Source organism: Podospora anserina, chromosome 3, assembly GCF_000226545.1.
Source record: "Podospora anserina S mat+ genomic DNA chromosome 3, supercontig 3".
Lineage (NCBI taxonomy): Eukaryota > Fungi > Ascomycota > Sordariomycetes > Sordariales > Podosporaceae > Podospora > Podospora anserina.
Window position 1 is genome coordinate 75,794 of NW_001914833.1, and position 19,672 is coordinate 95,465.

The 19,672-nt window shown below is 54.0% G+C and overlaps 5 protein-coding genes across 5 annotated transcripts; 2 read left to right on the top strand and 3 right to left on the bottom strand.

Annotated features, from left to right (window-relative positions):
- Positions 1-1,430: 1,430 nt before the first annotated feature.
- Positions 1,431-3,069, bottom strand: PODANS_3_11460 (uncharacterized protein; the record flags this gene model as incomplete). Its single annotated transcript, XM_001903444.1, has 3 exons — positions 1,431-1,774; positions 1,830-2,337; positions 2,386-3,069. The coding sequence occupies 3 exons, from the start codon at positions 3,067-3,069 to the stop codon at positions 1,431-1,433; spliced, it is 1,536 nt and encodes a 511-aa protein (XP_001903479.1).
- A 1,212-nt stretch (positions 3,070-4,281) lies between these two features.
- Positions 4,282-5,715, bottom strand: PODANS_3_11450 (uncharacterized protein; the record flags this gene model as incomplete). The annotated part of the gene is made up of 3 exons (XM_001903445.1): positions 4,282-4,507; positions 4,560-4,638; positions 4,695-5,715. 3 exons carry the CDS (start codon positions 5,713-5,715, stop codon positions 4,282-4,284), a joined length of 1,326 nt encoding a protein of 441 aa, XP_001903480.1.
- Positions 5,716-10,585: 4,870 nt separating this feature from the next.
- Positions 10,586-15,014, top strand: PODANS_3_11440 (uncharacterized protein; the record flags this gene model as incomplete). The annotated part of the gene is made up of 4 exons (XM_001903446.1): positions 10,586-10,711; positions 10,812-10,980; positions 11,038-14,008; positions 14,189-15,014. The coding sequence occupies 4 exons, from the start codon at positions 10,586-10,588 to the stop codon at positions 15,012-15,014; spliced, it is 4,092 nt and encodes a 1,363-aa protein (XP_001903481.1).
- Positions 15,015-16,506: 1,492 nt separating this feature from the next.
- On the top strand, positions 16,507-17,091 carry PODANS_3_11430 (uncharacterized protein; the record flags this gene model as incomplete). The annotated part of the gene is made up of 1 exon (XM_001903447.1): positions 16,507-17,091. The coding sequence occupies one exon, from the start codon at positions 16,507-16,509 to the stop codon at positions 17,089-17,091; it is 585 nt and encodes a 194-aa protein (XP_001903482.1).
- Positions 17,092-17,803: 712 nt separating this feature from the next.
- PODANS_3_11420 (uncharacterized protein) lies at positions 17,804-18,688 on the bottom strand (the record flags this gene model as incomplete). Its single annotated transcript, XM_001903448.1, has 1 exon — positions 17,804-18,688. One exon carries the CDS (start codon positions 18,686-18,688, stop codon positions 17,804-17,806), a length of 885 nt encoding a protein of 294 aa, XP_001903483.1.
- Between the last annotated feature and the right edge of the window lie 984 nt (positions 18,689-19,672).

Here is a 19,672-nt window from a genome sequence, read left to right on the forward strand (position 1 = left end):
AGTCGACATTACTGCATCTGAAAGACTTTTGCCAAAAGGAGAAAAGAAGGATTTCTCAGAAGCACCTAACTCGGGGCCTGGCCTGGTTTTGAGATGTTGGTAGGTACTGAAAAACAAAATGACGATCAGATGTGATTAATGCCTCTATACTTAACAGGAGATGACATGACACCCCCAAAATCACAAGAACGATAAAATCCGCTTAATTGACTCGAGTCTGACGAATTGCAGCGGGATGTCATCGATTCGTGGCTGCAAAGAATTGAACCTCCTGGTCCTTCCTTCCGGATTGGTCAACGGATACGGGCAGTTGGCCAATCAGATGCCAGAAATCCACCACTTACAAGCGCCGCCAACTGCCAAGACCCGACCTCTGAGATCTCATGGGAGGAAGCTATTTCTTGACCACAAACGTCGGAAGCGCTATCATGTTGCAACATGGGGGCCCCATCAACTTTTTTTATTTATTCTCCAGTTTAAGTATCGGCAGTGAAATTGAAAATAGGATACACGTACAATCGCGGGGTGGAATGATGTCATATGCTGCAGGTTGAGAACATCTACCCCGAGGTCGGCATCATGCTTGTTGCTTGTTGTGAGTCAAACCCGTTCCTTGATCGCGAAAAGTCAGTGCCTGATTCTCGAACACACTCACCAAAACATTCAACAACCCACCTAGGAAACCTCCATCTCCCCTTGGCATATCTTATCATTTGCCTTACAAACCCCCACCGCCCCCGCCATGCAGCTTGCTCATCAATACAAATATCACACCTCTGCGATCCTCGCCCTATGCTTATCTGTCGCCCCGCAAAGAAGCATAAATATCGCGCCGCCAGTTGGCCGGTGTGATGTCTTCCACACCCCACGGTCATGTCTCTGCCTCTTCCCACAACATGAAACACCGACATGTTGAGTCGAAGGAAGAAAGAAAAGTGCGGTAGCAGCCGAGCGGCAAAGAAGGCACCTAAATTCCTCCCGCCAGCTTCCCGATATTAGGTCTTTGCGGCTGGCTAGGCTGACTACCAGCTTGGCCCACCCAACTACCGGGGGTAATACTCGTCCGATCCGCGTGTGGTCAAGTAGCAGTCTGATCCTGGACCCCAAAAGAGAACTGCCAGAGATGAGTTGAATGTATTCAAAAGGTTCGACCTGGCATACTTCTTAGTATGCGCCCCAATACGCGGCGGACCGTGTCTACGTGCCTAGAAAACACGGCACGTCTCGCTTAATGGGCGTGACTTTCAAGAATCCCTCGGCCACAACAACTCTTCCTTGGATCAACTTCATTCTTGTTCCAATTGCCTTATCTATTTGCCTTATCTATTGTCCCCATATTCTAACAGGGGCCGCCCGCCTAGGTAAGATACCACATGATATCCAATATTCCCACCAATAACTCCCCACCCAACCAGCAACACCCGCGGGCCTTAATAAACATACCTAAACCCATCAGCCCTGATATCCCCCACAGAGGAATCCGACACAGCACCCGCTTCAGCATTCTCTGCCCTCTGCCTTTCAGCCTTTTCAAGCTTTGTGTTCTCCCACTTGTGGAAATACCGTAACACAATCGCCAACAGACCAACAAGCAAACAAATAGCCGAGTTCGCGCTCCCTCCGGGGGTGTATTGCGGTGCCGCCGTTTGAGGGTACATGTACGAGCCGTAGATACTAGCCGTATTGCCCACCATGTTGGCGATGGCCACCGCTGCGCCGCGCTTGACCATGGGACGGGGGAACGAGTTGGCAATCCATGACAGGATGATTTGATCTGTTTACAGTTCGCTTAATTTCTTCAGCCTTCTGGGAGATCAGGCAGTGCTCACAAGCAGAAACGGCCCCCATGGGCATCAGAAACATGGCAAAGAACCTTGCCCCGGTGACTGTCGTACCAGTAGCAATCGCGTTGCCCACCGCTGATACCAGCATCAGACCAAAAATGTGGAGTGATCGATCCTTTGTCCGAGCCGACGTCCAGGTAACGCATACCGAAATCAAAAATGTGGCGAACCAGACAGGGGCCGTCAGCCAAAGCGTTTCGATCTTTCCGTAGCCTAGTGTTCCAACAATGCTGGGGAAGAAATACTGGAATGTCTGCGACAGTAAGCTGAGATGCTGCAGCAGGACAAACAGATAGAGCCGGTAGTCTAGTAATGCGAGCTTGGTGCCTTGCCAGACCGTCTTGGCCCTTTGGTCGTCGGACTCGTTGATGTCGGCCAGAAGTCTCCATGAAGCGTACTCTCGTTCTTGTGGACTCAACCAGCGCGTCGTGCTTGGGTAGTCGGGCAACACCCACATGGCTATCAGAGCAACCGCGATGGTAATAACACCCTCCTACTCAGCCGTCAGCCATGTTGGAGACACAGTCCGGCGAACACTTACGATAATAAACAACCACCTCCACCCAGCAATCCCCTGAGCACCCTCCATCTTTCCCAAAACAGCTGCTCCTATCAGCCCCCCAAACATGTTCGCCAACGCATTCCCTGAGTAAAAGTACGACATCCTCCTCGTCAATTCAGCCCTCGTATACCAACTGCTCATCAAGAACACGGCCCCCGGGAAAAACGGCGCCTCGACAAAACCCAGCAAAATCCTCACCACCACCAACTGCGCAAAGCTCTTGGTCGCACCGCTGCAGGCAGAGACGGCCCCCCAGAGGCACATAGCCCCCGTCAGGTAAATGCTCGGCCTGACTCTTGTTATGAGGAGGTTCGACGGCAGCTGGAAGACGAGGTAGGAGACGAAGAAGATGGACGTGGCGAAGTTGAAGTCGGTGCCTGACATGCCGAGGTCTGCCTCCAAGGTTCCCTGCCGGGCTTGGGCGAGGTTGGCGCGGTCGAGGAAGTTGAGGAGGTACATGAGGATTAGGCAGGGGAGGAGGCGGAGGTCGATTTTGCGGACGAGGGTTCGTTCGAAGGAGGCGTGCCATTCTGGGGATTGAGAGCGGAAGTGTTGGATGTCTTCGTTGGGTGGCGGTGGTTTCTCGGGGTGGCTGGGGGGTTTGCTTGGGGATTCTGCATGGCCGACATGATGATGGTTAAGGGGTGATGATTTGGTGTCCATTTTCTAGGTAGTTCCAAAAGTTGGGATGACGGCAACAGTGACAGACATAGGACCAAAGGATGTGCGGAGACCCCGAGTTCATGAATCCCAGGTTATATCCGGTGACTGGGTGAGGGTTCTTGCCTTGTGTATTTGTACCAGACATGCTCAAGATTGGAAGGCACGATCTTATGCATGAGACAATCCCGCACAGATAATCTTTGTTCCCGGATGCCACCGCATATCTGCATATCTGCACCATCTTCCGCTCTTTCAGCTCGCCGTTACTGGTTGTCGCCGTCACCGTCACCTCGTGTGTGATGATGCCAGTGATGCTGATCGCTTCTTCTCCTCACACCTCCTCCCTCTCCCCTCTCCCCCACTTGACCAATCGCCATCCCTTCTCAGCGCCATTACCCCAGATTTCCAGGATTCCATTCCGTGGAATTGCTCCACCAAACCGCCCCCCATTCTGCAGAGCTAGCCAAAAGCTTGGTCATCGCCTTACTCCGCTTCCCCGGATCTTGTCGATTGTCGCTCGACATCCATTCCCTGCTTTGGGGCATTCGAGAAAACTGCCGAAGTCAATTCCCTGCCTCTGGCGAGCACCGCATCAAGTACCACACCACGCACATCACGCACACCACCCGCCGAACAAGCAAGCCTACGGCCGGATGCCGGCTCGTCCTCCCCTCCCCCTCGCCCGCTACCCACCACGTAATATCGGCATATGCTTCCATTGGAACGAATTCCCCCGCCATCGAGAATAGCATCCGTGCTTCGAAAACCAGAATGCTGAATGGTGCGGTTAGAGAGTGCCATCAAGTTCCAGTCCCATTTCAACAACCTTTTCCACCTTTGTTCCCCAACCACGGCTGATGCCCAGCCCTGAGGCTCCGTGATAAGCTTCTCCAAGGTCTTGGGTGCATCGTGTAGCGCCCCTTTCCAGCAGAGCTTCCCGTGCGCGCCACACGGCCGTTTGTGCTACCTTCTAGACCCAACAGATTGCGGCACGGTGGTTGGCTACTGGGAAAAGGGACAAAGACAATAGTTCACCAAAAGCCAGCATATTGTCACCCAAAGACGTATGTGCGTGCAACCGCACGTTGGGATGGGTATTTGCAGCAACCTCAGTCCCTCGACTCTATGTAGGCCCGGATCGCAACTCTCTGATCTCCGTAGATACACGCATCGAATCCTCTCCACCACCACCACACGCCCTTTTCACGCCGATCAAGTCCAGTAGCGGAAACGTGGGTGTCTGCTGCCCAGTTCCTCGGCCTCCTCCTCGGTCAGACCCTCCAGACGGTGATCGCGCTTTCCAGCGGCCCGAACCCTGTTCTCCCGCGCACAGTACAAGACGCCAAACAGGGCGCAGCATACCGTGACGATTTGGCCAACGAGGTTGATGGTGTGGCCAGTGTGGTACTTGGGACCGTCGTAGTAGATGTAGGTCCAACTGCGCGGCGTGTTAGTATTTGACAGCGACGAAACCACCTAGGATGACTCACGTTGCGACGATACCACCAATGGTTCCAAGCGTGACAACATAGGCGCTGGTAACAGCCCGAACCGAAGGCCCCGCAGAATCTATCCACCAAAGTTAGCTGACGGCTTATGCAGACACCAACGGGTATCCGACTCACTGTTCATCGCCCAACTAAGGAAACCAGGGCCGCCCGGGAAAGCACCGATGGTGACAAAAAACACGGCCATGTAGCGAACGTTGGTGTTCTCGACCCATCGCAGGATGGCGAAGCCAACCACGGCGAGGCAGGCAAACGAACCCAGCCAGACACCACGCTGCCCGGACTTGTCGCTGAGCCACGCCACGGCGATGGCAACCACGCAGGCGCACACGTAGGGAGGCACAGAGTAGAGCTGAGCTTGGGTGTTGGTCCAGCCGAGGTCGTTGAGGATGGTGGGCAGGAACACCGAGAGACCCTGGACGGTGATGTTGATGAGGAAGAAGGCCAGGGCGCAGGTGTAGTTGTGGATGCAGAAAACAGCAGCCTTGACATCGGCCCAGGTGACCTTCCTGGCGGGATCAGACCTGTGCTCACGCAACAAACGCTCAGCGGCGATCTTTCGTTCGCGTTCGTTGAGGAAGTAGGCGGTCGACGGATCAGTAGGCATCCAAATGGGCGCCAAAAGACCAATGATGACGGTGATGAGACCCTCAAAGAAGAAGATGTTGCGCCACGTGTGGATCTCGGCGCCCGCGGCTCCCCACGAGGGGATCTGGGACAAGGCGGCGGCCAGGAGACCACCAAAAGCACCGGCGATGGAAGCAGCCGAGACGTAAATACCGATGCGGAACAGGAGCTCGTTGCGCTTGTAGAAGCAGCTCAGGAAGAAGGCCATACCAGGCATGGCACCACCCTCAAAGACACCCAGGAACGAACGGGCGACCATGAGACCAGCGAAATTCTTGACGAAGGCGGTGCACAACGAGACGAGGCCGAAGCCGCAGACGAGAAGTGGGAGGTAGAAACGCGCTCCAATGGCCTTGAGGAGGATGTTGCTGGGCACCTCGACGAGCAGGTAGATGATGTAGAAGATGGAGAGGGCCCAGTTGAACTTGACGCCTTCCACCATGTCGAGGTCCCTGGCCAATCCTTGGATACGCGCATTGCCGATGTTGATGCGGTCGAGGAAGCACAGCATGTAGAGGAGCGTCACCAGAGGCACCGTGTGCCAGTCGATCTTGCGGCGGACGATGGCCTCCTCCTCCTCAGTGTAGTCGAACTCGAGCTCCTCGGAAGAGGTGCCATCCTTGGAGGTTGCCGTGCGCTCCTGCAACGACTGCTGGGCTGCGAGGACGTGTTAGTTTTCTCATCATTTGGGTCGCTGAGCTCTCTTGGTGAGCGGCTCTCAGCGCGATTCTGAGAGCGACTTGATGAAACAAACCGGGCAACTCACTGACTTCCTTTTCCACGTCGACCATGGTGATGGGGGTTTTTATTTTATTTTTACCGACCGCAACGGGGCACGTTTGGCACCAGGAAGAATGTTACCAAGGACCGGAGTAAACAGTGCGGGTTGGCGGGTTGGTGGGTTGGTGGGTTGGTGGTCGAGGTAGTCGATGAACGGGGAGAACACAACAACAGACAAACCCTTCACACTACCGACGAGGGGGGGCAGGCTGCAGGTGGAGGGTACTTATAAGGGTATCCGTTTGCCTCAGGCCGTGGGCCAGCTGGTTGGGAACGTCGCAGCGCCGTGTGTCTGGGGGATTGGTGTGTGATCCAGACCAGGGACGCCAGCAGCAAGCACGTAGTAGACGTAGTACTCGACTACTACCCTCACTAAAGGTTTGCTATGTACATCCATGATGCTGGCATCGGCTGAGTATAACCGGTTCGGGTACGGTCTTGGTAGTGAAGCTGTTAACGACAGCTTACAAGGGTACCCCAGAGGGACGATGGAGTTGTCTTCTTAGCTAGCGCAGACTGGGGAAGAGAAACTTCACACGATCCTAGCTGCTGGGCTAGAGGGGGAAGGGGGGGGAAGGCTAAAACGGTACCGATGCCGCCTTGGTGCAGATTGGCAGCAACGACAAGACCATCTGCATTTTTCATGGTTTCGGCAGATAGATTTGGGACCGCCTTTTTTAAAGTGAATCTGGGGAGGGTGGACCGGAAGCATCAGGGCATCAGGGGGCATCAGGGCCAAACTGGGGGGGGTGCCACGGGGCGCCAAGATATGCCGAGACCTTAGTCAATCGGAGCAAGAACGCGGGGGAGGCAAAGCGGACGAGCCCCGACTGGATGGGGCATGGAGATGCTTGCTTGCAATGCTTGTGGTTTGCGGAAACGGTTCGCCGTTGAACAAGTTCGGTCGAGCAGCCACCCGCTTCTTGGTCCAGATCATTCTGACGAGCATCTTGGATCTGGGACGCAGGCCAAGCACGCCGGCGTCGACGAGAAGCTTGAAAATAACAAGACAGACCACAAACAACGCCTTGTCCCTCGGTCTTCCTCAACGGCAATTGATAATTGGACTCTTTCAAGGTGGCGATCAGCAGCTTGCTACGGAGTATTGACGCGGGGTTGGGGCATGATGGATTGGGATTGGCGAGCTGCCATCCATTGCGGGACCACCAACCACATCCCCATCAGTGAGGAAGAAAGCGGTTCCCTGTTCCGGTCCCTGTGACTGTAACAAATCCCCTAGTGTTAAGCCCTGTTGAACGACGCTACACTAAACGAAACGGGAAACGTTTTTGTTTCTTTACCAATTCGTGCCTGGTAATTGGAAGGATTCGCGGGCTTCACCTGATATGGATAAGAAATGCCATGTGTCATTGTCAGGTCAGTCAGGTTCGGGGTTTTTTTTTGGAGTCGAACAATTTCTTGTTGGTTGGAGAAAAATGGACATGGCAACAGCAGAACACAATCGGCGACTTTTTTTTTCTTTCTTTCGGGCCTTTTGGGGAACTGGTTACACACTATCTCCAACGACATATGCAACTTTATTCTGCCGTCAATACTTTCACTTAAAAATGATTGTGTGTTGGGTGTGAGATAAACCAATCACCCCAGGGAAGGGGACCTTTGGTACACCCAGGGGGATTCGGGATTGGGGGAGAGGGGAGGGGGGAAAGCAAAAGGAGTGGTCACTTGATAGGGTTACAATCAGCCTGTTGGGGGAAGCGAATACTTTTGCCATATTGGCTGACACTTTTCCACTTTCCCCTCACCTCACACAACACACTTCAACTTACCGCTTCCCCATTCCGTTCCTCCCGCGATGGTTGCAGTAACATCCTTGTTCTGCACTATCAAACCACGCGATTGTGCACCATTGCGGATGACAGCGAAGAGCTTTTACCACGGATATTCCCAATGCAGCGGGTGTAATTGAGCAGTGGGTGAAGATGAGGTGTAAAAAGATAGGTATTGGTGAAATTGGGGGAGATTTTTTTGGAGTTTGTCCATCTGGATGTCCATCTGGATCTCTTTCTTGAAGTGGTCCAAAATGGCAAGGTGACATTGCATTCTTTCTTCCCCCGACGACCGATACTTTACTTCCGCGCCAGTGATGAGCAGAGTTACTGACGAATAGCATGCGCGCTAGTAGAGAAAGGTAAGGGTATGGTAAGGTATGTACTCCTACCGTGAACAGGGGGATGGCGTGGCGGGCGTGGCACACCCACACGTACACAGACACACACACACACACACACACACACACACACACACACACACGGGAGGAGGGGGGATCTTGGCCGCCCAACCCTTTCCAAGCTTTGGACTGGGCAACCGTGCACATACGGCTTCGGCAACGGGTGACGGTACATGAGGTGGCCCGATGGGTTTGTGTCTGACAGGTTGGTTGATACCTTCGTCATCGTGGGCGAGATGTCATCTACCGTACCGTCGTCGTGGGTACCTTTACCAGGATCAACCGATTCTCCAACTTCTTGCCCTTGATGCCTCCACTTTCTTCCACTTGATCATTCACAGAGAGGGGGATCTAGGGGAGGTGAGGTGAGGTGAGGTGAGGTGGTAGCATTGCCAATGTGCCGGGACTGCTGGCTGGCTGGCTGGCTGGCTGGATGACGGGTTCCAGAACGTGGAGAAGATTGGGTAGGTGGATTGAGCCAGCTCCAACACTACCAACGTGCCTGCTTATATTGTGGATAAATTACCCGAGTGGGCGGGTTGGTTGGTTTTTGCTGGTTGGGGGAGCGGTAGTGCATATATACTCGGTGATAGGGGGGTCAAAATGGGTATAAAAATCGCGGTTGACCGTCTCGGACTTGGGGTTCAAGGGTTCGGGATTCGGGACGTGTGTTCTCGCTGGATGTTGTGTTACAACCAAGACGCTTTGTGTTGCACGAGCTTTTGAGACAGATGGCAATCAAGATTCTAAGATGCAATGCTAGATCGGAGTATGGGGGCAATAAGTTTTCACATGAGTCGGGGAGTGCCCCTGAATGGTATGTGGTGACTGAGGTGGGATAACATCCGATTTGACTATATGGTGCATGCAAATGGTGTTGTTGGTCTGACATCCTGCTTTTTGTTGGGTACTCTGATATCGCCATGATGACTGTTGGTCTGACTGCATTATGAACCCCCTGATGGGGGATTTTTGGATGAGGGTTGAAAAGTCTAATCAGCCCGGATTTAGGAGTATCGTCCCGTAGATGGATGCACTTACATGATGGACACAAATCGATGTTGATATGAATCCAAACCTAATCGGCACGATGCAAGAGGTGGGCAAAAAGGTGGGCACAAAAAGTGGGCGTTGACTCCATGAATTCATTGCCACGGTATGTTAGACTTTGTAATGGTCTTTTAGCCATAGCTGCAGTCCGAACCTTATACTCTCAAGTCATGTTTCGTATAGAGTATGACTTCTCACACCCTTTCAGTTTCATCTAGAGCCCTCTCCACCAAAAGACCGCATGCAATTATAGCTTTGGGTGGATAATAGCAAGAAAAGGTCATTGTTTATTCATCTGTTCTGATGTTAATGATTATGACAAATACCCTAGGTTCTGCGTTGAGCCACAATAAGGTTCTATGTCTCTTCGAAGTGGCTGGCATAATGACTTGGCCTTGACTTTCACTCTATCTAATCACAGTCTTTCCTACCTGACTCTACCATACATCCCCATCAGGTCCCTTTGAATGATTATGTCGTTGTGAGTAGGAGATGACTGGCAGTACACATGATCTGAACGGAAAGGGGATTAAGAGTCTCGTTTCATATCGAAGACTAGTTCTGCACACAATGGAATCTTGTCAGTGGATCGAAGCTGGTTTATATAAATCCTGCTGGGTTGAAAAATCGTGTTTATATTCGATATGCGTGCTTCTTTACTCGAGACATGTTTCTTCCTATCATTAACAACAATAGGTATTGCTTCTACTGTGGCAGCATCATCAACTTCCCGGGTGTTACCCAGCCTCGGTGACTGGCCAACGTGAATGAATACAGCCAAAGCACGTTCATTACATAGACACATGTCTGTCAAGAGGTAAACATATCATAAACACCAGAGTATGTGACAGGTATAGAAAAGAGCTAACCGTCAAATCCGTTAACCACCAGGACGCCTGGCTTTATGTGTTTATTTCCTCAAAGTCACCCCCTGAAGTGACTTCGCATACTCAAGGGGGTGGGAAAAACGCCATCAAGGTGCCTGACCTTCTCGGCAATCTTTATTGTACGCCCGACCAAAGGAGACTATCAGACGACACTTGTAGCGAACTTCCTGCCATTTCCTTCTTATCGAGTCCTCTATCTGACGTCCCCGTCGTCTCCCACCGGAGCAACTCCCCAAGACCTTATCGGTAGAGTCCTATTGCAAGCGACCTAAACAAAAACAATAGCAGAGCCCCACAGGAGCTCACTTTCTGGCCTGCAGAAAAAGACCTGACATTCGGCTCTTCTCTTCAGACGAATTCTCTCTTCGTCAGCCGAATTTCATCTCACCACTTCTCTGACCAGCATGACCCGGAACTTCTCACAAACTTCATCTCACCATCGTCTGATTTTCTTCTCGCGATCTGTTACCAAGATGGAGTCACATGTATCTGAAGGACCCATCATGAGCATCCGTCGTGACACAGGTCGTCCGGCTTGTTTCCGCCTTGTTGTTGGTGGCCCCAAGGAGTCCTGGCTGAAGTTTGACTGCTTCGATTCTGTAAGTATAACTGCTCTCTCCTCTCTCAAACCTTTCCTCCCCCACCCACCAAACCCCTCCACCAAGAGCCCGCAACTAACACGTTCCTCCTCTCCAAAAGTCGGAATGGGAGCTCACCTGTCCCGGCGTCAAGGCCTGGATCAGCACCCTTCAGGCCAAGCGTGACGTGCCGTTCCTCCCTTTCGACCTCCCGGAGTTCCCTTTCTTCGTCTTCGGCCCGACCAAGACCATCCAGCAAATCAGCAACATCGGCCCTGGTGCCATTGAACGTAAGTTGGATCACGCCTCCCTTCCTCTCAGACCAAACCCCTGACCTCCTGCGACAGATGAATACAAGGCCCTCGCCCAGCAATGCAGATCCTCGGACCCTATCGAGAAACTCGCTGCCTCCAACCGCCTCCAGGACCTGGGAACTATCATCAACTGGTTACTTGTCTTCTTGGTCCGCCCTTGCGCTTCCCCGCCCCCTGATATCAGGTCGTTCTTTGACCACAAGCTTGAAACCGGCGACCCAGTCGCGGACAGCGAAGCCAGCAAAGTCATCCAGGCGATGGAGCGCAGTCCGCAAATGAACATCCAGTCATTGGAAAGGTTCATCTGCTCGGCTCACCCCTTGCACGTCGCCTTCAAGGTCCTTGCCGCGGTCATTATCAGGTGTCATCAAGTTCGGCCCCTGCCTCGTCGGGTTCAGCCTGGCACGACGCAGTTCCTCGAGCATCTCGCTGAGATTGCGACCTCGCCATCTCCAACAATCATGGAGGAGTCGCTCCCTATGGGCAGGCATCCATACACCCAGGTGTTCATCCCCCATGCGGCGGGTGTGAGGAGTAATCACCCTGGTCTACACCCAGCCGGCATCATGATTGCACTCAACCTCTATCAATTCAGCAGGCTCAAGGAGTTGGGCACAACAAACGATGTGCGGGGGTGGAGGCACCCTGTGTATGAGCCTCGACTCACCAAGCTTCGGAATGATCTTATCCGGTACTTTTTGACCTCGGGGAGAAAGGTGCTGTTTGACGAGCTAGTGAGGGTTCAGTGGAGGGTTGACAAGTGGTTTGACCACATCGACAGTCCGAAGCGTCCTATGCCGGGCAGTGACGCCAGGACGATGGACACCTATCGGCTTCTGCGTTCGGGGAAGAGTCACCAGGACCCAGCTAAACGGTTGGAGTTGCTGTTAACGAATGTCCCTGCTGAACCATCGCCGGTGCCAGCTGAGGTTGAAGAGGAGGAGTCAAGCCCCAGCAGGACTGAAGATGAAGCCTCGTCCTCTGATGAGATGCCAGACCTTAACGAGACCCAGCGGACAGCCCCTTCCTCCCAAAAAGAGCCACGCCCCACCACCGTTGAAGACGAGCCATCCTGCTCCCATGAAGATTATGGCGAGGACGAAGAGGACGCCTACGAGGACGCCTACGAGGACGACGAGGACGCCTACGAGGACGAGCTGGTCCTTGATATAACATTCGGCATGCCAATCTCAGACGCCCACCAGGACTTCCTCCCCCCTCGGGTGTCAAACATGATCACATGCATGAAGGCGGCAAAGAGCCTGCTCCAGGGCAAAGCAGTCATGAAAAGCATGAAACGGGAGACTCTCGAGGCTCGCCGCGACGAGCTGCAAGCCCAGGCGTGCAAGTTGGCGCTTGTGGAGGGCTCGCCGGTCTACGAAACGCTGGCCAGCGTCCCGTCGGCAGGCGGCTCGTCCCGCGAGCAGGTGCCGACTAGGCTAGCCGAGCTCGGCATGCTGGAGCTCAGCCTGCTGCCGCCCGGGATTGCAAGACTGTCCGCCGAGCAGAAGGTAGAGCACTTTAAGAGTCTCTGCCACCGACAGGAATTGGAATTAGCCGATATTGTCAAGAAGAAAAAGGCTGGCCTCGAGGCAAGAGCTCTTCCCCAACCGCCCCAGCCCTCCACATCCCGCCAGGCACAGTTGATGCCGCCGCCTCTGTTGCCCTCCCGCCTCCCAGATGCCACCAATGCTGAGATCCTCCGGGCTGTTGGAGAACAAGCCGTCCAACATGGAGAACAGCTGAAGGCTGAGCCGAGAGAAGCCAACAATGAGCTTCTCAGGATACGAATGGCCGAGCTGGAGCCGGGGCGTTCAAGACTGGAAGACGAAGAACTCGAGCGGGCAAGACAAAAGGCCAAAACGATCGAGGTTGAATTAGACGCAGCCCAGCAGCAAGAGAGGAAGAGGCAAAGAAAGAACTTGGCCAAGAAAGAGAGACGTCAGGCAAGAAAGCAACTGGAGAAGCAGGCTCTTCAAGTTGAGCCACAGCCAGCTGAGACGCGAAAGCCTGAGGAGGGGGAACCATCATCGTCCCAGCTTGCATTGATATCGTCGCACTTGCAAGCGGAAGAGGAAAATTTGTCAGAGGCCGTAACAATCCTGGCGCTGTCCGAGCCTGAGCAGCAAGATGGTGAGCAGGCGGTGGCCACACCGTCTGAGCTTGCCCAAACTCAAGAAGTCTCGCTTCCAGAGTCAGAATCGAAGGAAGATGGGGAGGGGGCGGCAGGGCCCCCTAAAAGAAACCTTACCGGATGGGACCGCCGAAGGTTGAAAAAGAGGGAGAGAAAGGATAGAGAGGCCGAGGAGAAACGACGGAGGGAGGAAGAGAAAGCCCGGCAACGCGAGGCGGCCAAGGCGAAAGCCGAAGCCAAAATGGCCAAGCGACTTGCCGAGGACAAGAAACGCTGGGACGAAGAAAAGAGACAGAGGGAAGAGGAGGAACGTCTCCGGATCGAGAGGGAGGCAGAGCAGTTGGCGCGAGCGACGGAAGAGTCGCTGCGTCAAGCCAAAGAGGACGAGACCCTTCGCAAGGCAGAAGAGGTTCGGAAGGTGAAGGAGCTGGCAAAGGCCCAGTCCGAGGTCAAACCCAAGACCCGGCGTGCCGATGTCAAGTCTCTGGAAACCTGGAGAGCCAAGTCGGTTCCTGCAGAATCCGCAGGACCGGCAACTTCTGTCTTGCCTGTCCCATCGTCGTCGCCATCGTCTGCCGGCCCTGTTCCCGCCCTGCCGCCCTCGCCCGTCCGAGCTCCGGTGCCTGTGGTCTCGCCCGCTCACCCTGCTGTTGCTGTGTCCCCGCGCGTGCTCGTGGCTCCGTCTCCGCGTTCGCCCGTGCTTTCGCCCGCTCGGAAGCCCCTGCTTCGGCTTGGGGACGTGACTCTTCCAGAGGAGGACTTCGCCAAGACAGGAGAGTCGTTGCTGTTTTCGTCGCACCGGCCTGTGATATCCATACCACAGCGGACAACAACTCCTCTGGCGATGAACGTCCCTTCGTCCCCTGTGGTGTTGGCGCCAGTCACACCACCAGTCCCGGAGCCCACGCCGCCACCCTCACCACCACCCGCACCCGCACCCGCACCCGCACCCGCACCAGCCCCGGCGCCGGTGATAGACGACGACCCGTTTATCACCAGTGGAGCAGCAGTCGCCGGAAGCTCAGCTTAGAAGGCTGAGCAGGCATTCAGGCAAGCAGCCGAAGCACGTACCCGTATTGATGGCAGCAGTGCTCACTCTCAGCTCCGAAGTTCTCCTCCCAGAGTGGCTCAGGAAATCGTCGACGATGCAGTTCACCGCAGTGTTGAGAGGGCGCGCCTTGTCCACACCCTTGCACTCAGTGGTTGGGAACGTGATGTAGCTCGCCGGGAAGAGGCTGTCGGGCAGCGGGAATATGCGGTCTGGGATCAGGAACAGGAGCTTTGGCGCGAACAAAAGAAGCTGAAGCAACAGCGGGAAGCATTCCGTCAACAACAGAGAGCGCTCGATCTCCGTGAGGTTGCCATACGTGGCCGCGAAAATAACCTTGACGCGCTGTTTCATGCCCGGGAACTCCGTCTAGAGGCTCGTGAGGCCGAGGTGGTACGACGCGAAAAGGCAGCAAACGAGCGGGACACGGGGGTATATCACCGCATCAGACAGGTTGGTTTGCGAGAAGAGGAGGTGTACCGGCGAGAGATGGCTGTCTATGAGCTGGAGCAGCATGGCTCTTCATCTTCACCGGATATCACTCCTTTGCCAGAGAGCAACTCCTCTTCACTGGAGATCAACTCCTCGTCATTGGAGATCAGCTCTTCGCCCATTCGTGGTATCTTCACTTCTTCGGCCGACACCACATGGTCCACAGAGCCGACTGAGAATCAGACAAGTGTAGACATGGAGGATCCGGAAAGCAGATATAACTGCAGATTTCACGGTAGTGGCCGTTCAAGGTCAAGTGAGCCTGTTGAACGGAGAAATGAGGCAGTCCATGGAAGTGGCAATGTCCGTGAAGCACCTTCCTTCAGGAGACGATGAGTACGCCAAAGAAGGGTCTTCGATTTGTTGAGGGCAAAGCAGAGAGAGGAGGTGGGGTTGATGGTATTGGGAGTGATAAGGGAGGAAGTAACGGAGAAGGGGGCAGGCGTAGGACGAGCAACGATAGAGACAAATGTAGAGTGGGTATGATTAATGTTGTATATGTTGTTGATACTTGCTGTTGGTGGACTGTGTGAGTGTGTGACTGAAGTCAAGGTGGGGGGGGGGGGATCAGGGATTGCCAGCCCCGCGTGGGTGTGTGCACGGCGTGTCCATCACAGGCGGCTCCACTCTGTGTGAGGGCCTAGACTACCCCACTTGGAAGCATTGGCAGAAACTGGGCGCGCAGAATTGTGAATTGCCTGCAATTGCCTGGCGAGCTAGCTCATCATGGTCAGTCATGGCGAAACATGAACCTTCCTGAGGTAGTTCAAGAAGCTAACACAAGATCACAGAAGACGATCCAAATCTCGTGCCGCCTACAACACTCCCTCGGACCTACCTCCGAGCACAGGTGGAGAAACATCTCCGGTGTCGAGTTATAATTACCTGCCATCATCAAAACGGCTCAAACGGGAGTTACGGATATCCAACCTAATTATAACCTTAATCATGGCTGTTACATGCCGCCGACGACGGTATGCAGCAAGTCCATCCAACCACTTTCCGATAGATGAGTCCTCACTCTTCTTGTTCTTCCCTCGTCTTCTTGTGTGGCAATATACTGTGTTGCTGAGGTAGCATCCGCATCGAAAGAGGTCACCTGCACCTGCATATGCATCTCTAGAAGAACGTTGAGCTCGGTTGAACAAGAAGATCCCCTCGTCTTATCTGTGATATCATCTTGTCTTTTTCCCCGCCTCAATTTCCACGGTGAGATTTTAACACCAAGATCGTCACTCTATCTCGCAAACACTGCCCGTCTCCTCCTTCCCGCCCGCCCGGACACCACGCCGGCGCCGAGTGGTTCAAGAGTGCGGCCCGCAAACACGAAAAGGTGAGTTTCCACACGGCTAGCTCCCCCGGCGTTTTCCTTTCCCCATCCCGGCTAGATTAGCCCGTCGTGATACCCCCGTCGCCGAACCTTGGTGCCACTGGTCGCTCAGCACCCGCAAGTGGACCTCTCTCGCGATGGCTTGAAAAGAAAGGGGCCCTGCCCTTGTTTGTTTTGCCAGAGGGCGGGCGCTCTCTTTCTCGCTCATTGCTGACGAGACTACTCCTCCCCACTACACTCAAAACATCTCAACCCTTGTTGACATCATTTTAACTCTTTTTTTTTTCTTAATAGAACTCCAAGAAGTAATATCTTTGACCTTCTTCCCGGCTTCCAATTCACGGCTGGCACCACCTACTTCTGTTTTGCTTTTTTCTCGGGCACGGCAAACGAGACGGCGGGGAAAACGACATCTTCAACGACAGACGAACCAAGACCCCCTAATAAACCCAATTCAGGCTCAAAACTAAAATAATTTGTAATACATCACGCACCAACATGTGCCGCAAAGTAGTCTTCGCCGGCATGTGCTCCCACTGCAACGGCGGCCCCTTCGAATGGACCCTCCTCTCCCGCGAGCTCCCCTGCCTCGATGCGAAAAACAGCGGCCTCTTTGGCGGCTGCCCGACCGGCGTCGAGAGGGACGAGAAGCAACACGAGCAAGAATGCGCCGCCTGCGAGGCGCTGCTGGGCGCGGACGAGGGCTACGGGCCCGGCATGGAGGACGAAGAGACACTCGGGTTTGTGGGTTACTACACCGGCGACTTTGGCGCCATCCCCCCCCCCACCACCACCACCACCGCCAGCAATCCCACCGGTAGTGGTGATGGCCATCCCAGTCACATCACGCATCATCATCATCATCACGTCAAGAAGGGGAGCGGGGAGTACCACGACTGGAACGTGGTGGCTGTTGGTGCTGCTGCTGCTGCTGCTGCGGATCATGACTATCATCACAAGAAAGCATACAGTGCTGACAAGAGTGTTGCTGGTGGGCAGGCGTCAGGGATGAGGCGATCGTCAGAGAGGAGGGGGAGCGGGGGGGATGAGTCGAGGAGGAAGAAGAAGCAGCGCAAGACTTGAGAGGGCGACAAAGAAAAGGGAGGGAAAATAAATACGAGAAACGATCGAGCCGCGGAAACAAGCGTTGCGGGGAACCCGGCAGCCGGAGGGAGATATTCCACGCCACCACGATTTACAGACATACTCGTATCACGCTGCGATATCACCACCAAGATATAGGCCGAGATTACGGGCACAAACTACCAAACACCGTGCCAGTCCTACGATAGCCCTGCGGGAAACGAGTCGAAACAAGCGCATAGGAACGACGAGGACTGTCAACAGGAAATGTGCAGGCCGACAAAGCTACCTGGTTTTGGCTTCGGATACGATGCGGAGTTTTGTGGATGTCCAAACGGTGGCCAGGAGAATCGAAGCATGGCGCATGGAGTACGGACGGATGAGGAAAAGTTAACACGATACCCCGGGCACGGATTTGAGCGTGGAAGCACAGGACAGCAAAGTATATTTGAGCGAGCATTGCTGGAGCATATTTATCTGAGAACTTGAGAGCATACCAAAAATACAACCATCTAAACACACCTCTCTCCAGACCCATATCTTCTCCGTCAAGATATGTACCACATATTGGAGACTGCTTCCTGAACAAAGGCCTCGGCTAGTGCTGATTAAGCCTTGCCTCTTTGAACCCTAATTCTACCCATTCAACAACAACAACAACAACAACAACACCCCCCCCCATCTAGTCTACCAGACGCCATCTCTCCTCCATCTACTCCAACCTCCCCTCCCACAACCCCCTAACAACCCCCCAATACCTCTCCTGATTCCCCTCCCCCCTCCCATGCGCCACATGCCCCGTCCCCCTAAACTTTTCCAACCTCACGACCGCAAACCCGTTCCTGCTTGCCTCCTCGGCATGGCTCTCCACATCCCTCCAATGCACCAGCTCATCCCCCTCGCTGTAGATATACCCCCTCCTCACCTCCCTCCCCCCCAGCTTCCCCCAGTCATTGTGCCCCCTGTTCAAATACGCCAACGGTCCCGTCTTGTTCCTCCCAATAAAAACATGCCAGAACCACCCCCACGCACAGAAGAGGTGGAGCATCGGCGCGACTAACCAGTACACCACCCCCTTTGACCCAGCAGAGAAGGCTTTGAACGCAGACAAGTACCTGTACTGGCCGGGACAAGAGTCGTAGATGATGACATATCTGGGCAGGGCCTCGGGGGTTAGGGCCTGGCGGAGGTGGTGCAGCATTAAACTGCCGCCGTTGGACCAGAGGTGGATCAGCACTTCTGGCTTGGTCTTGTCACCTGGGGTTGGTGACCCGACAAAAAGGGATTTAACAAAGGGCACCACGGGAGCGACGTCGTTCGGCGCCGAGGTTTTGGAGAAGAAGTGGCGTGGTTCGGAACGTAGCAGGACGATGGAGGAGGAGGGGTAGAGGGACTGATAGGGGAGGAGGTATTTGGCTATATGGACGTCACGGGCACCCATCCAGGTGGCTAGGAGAAGGAGTTTTGGGTCGTTGTTCTGGGAGGTGCTGTTGGTAGATGTGGGAGGGGTGTAAACGTAGGCTGAGGGTGAGACTTTGGTCATGAAGTCGAGGGGGTTGTTGGGTTTGGTGAGAGGGGTGGGGGTGTTGGAGGCCATTGTCGCGATGGGGTGTGTTGAAGACTACCTAGACTTGGGAAATACTGGAAAATAAAAATCCGACGTGAGAAGGTGAGGCGCCTGATATAAAAACAAAAGCCAAAAGTGGTTGGGGCGTCGACAAAAAGTCCTGGCCGCGGCACCCCTGTCTCTCAACACATTGCCAAGGCGTCATCCCGCACTCACTTTGAAAGGCGCCCCACCAGCAAACTGGTGGGGCCGGCGTCAAAAGATTCCATTTTCGGACTTATTATATGCTCTCTCACAAGACGAGACGAACAACAGGTGGCTGTGTTAATTTACCTGTGGCTAGCTACTATCTCATCCGCCATATGCAGCTCATAGACCAACGGCTTACAAATTGGAAAACTTGTTGAGAAAACAGTATGAAGGAAACAGCCCCGAACCGTTGGATCACATATCACGGAGCCGAGGCATTTCCCTTTTGAGATATCCTCAGCCTCAAGACGACATCTCGGTGAGCCAGCCGCAAAGAGCTCTGCCACCAAGATGGGTCTGATACATACACAGCATGTCACAGTCATGGCTACAAACCGCTTCGCACAGTTCAATATACACTAGCTAATCAGGTATCAATTCCTCCCTCCCGTTATCCTCACTTGCCCTACCCATTCCCCGTTTTTATTGTCGCCTCACCGAAAGGCTTCCCCGAGGCCTGCTAATATACACCCAGACCCATTAGATAGTTCAGATCGGTCAAACGCATATCCCGTAGGTAGTATCGCTATGCAGTCACGATATGCATGTCGAGCGAAGAACAAGAGATGCTCTTGTGAACCGGTAGAAATGACGCATAACCGCTGCAAACAAGCATCAAGACGAAAACCGCATGAATGTTGCCAGGAGATGCAAGCTGCTGAAAAGAAAAAGAGACGAGATAAGAAAAGGCGCTTCGGGGAAAACCGCCCAGAATAAAATATATCCGCTGTTTGCGGATGCAGAAAGAGGCGTGCTTGGCTGGAG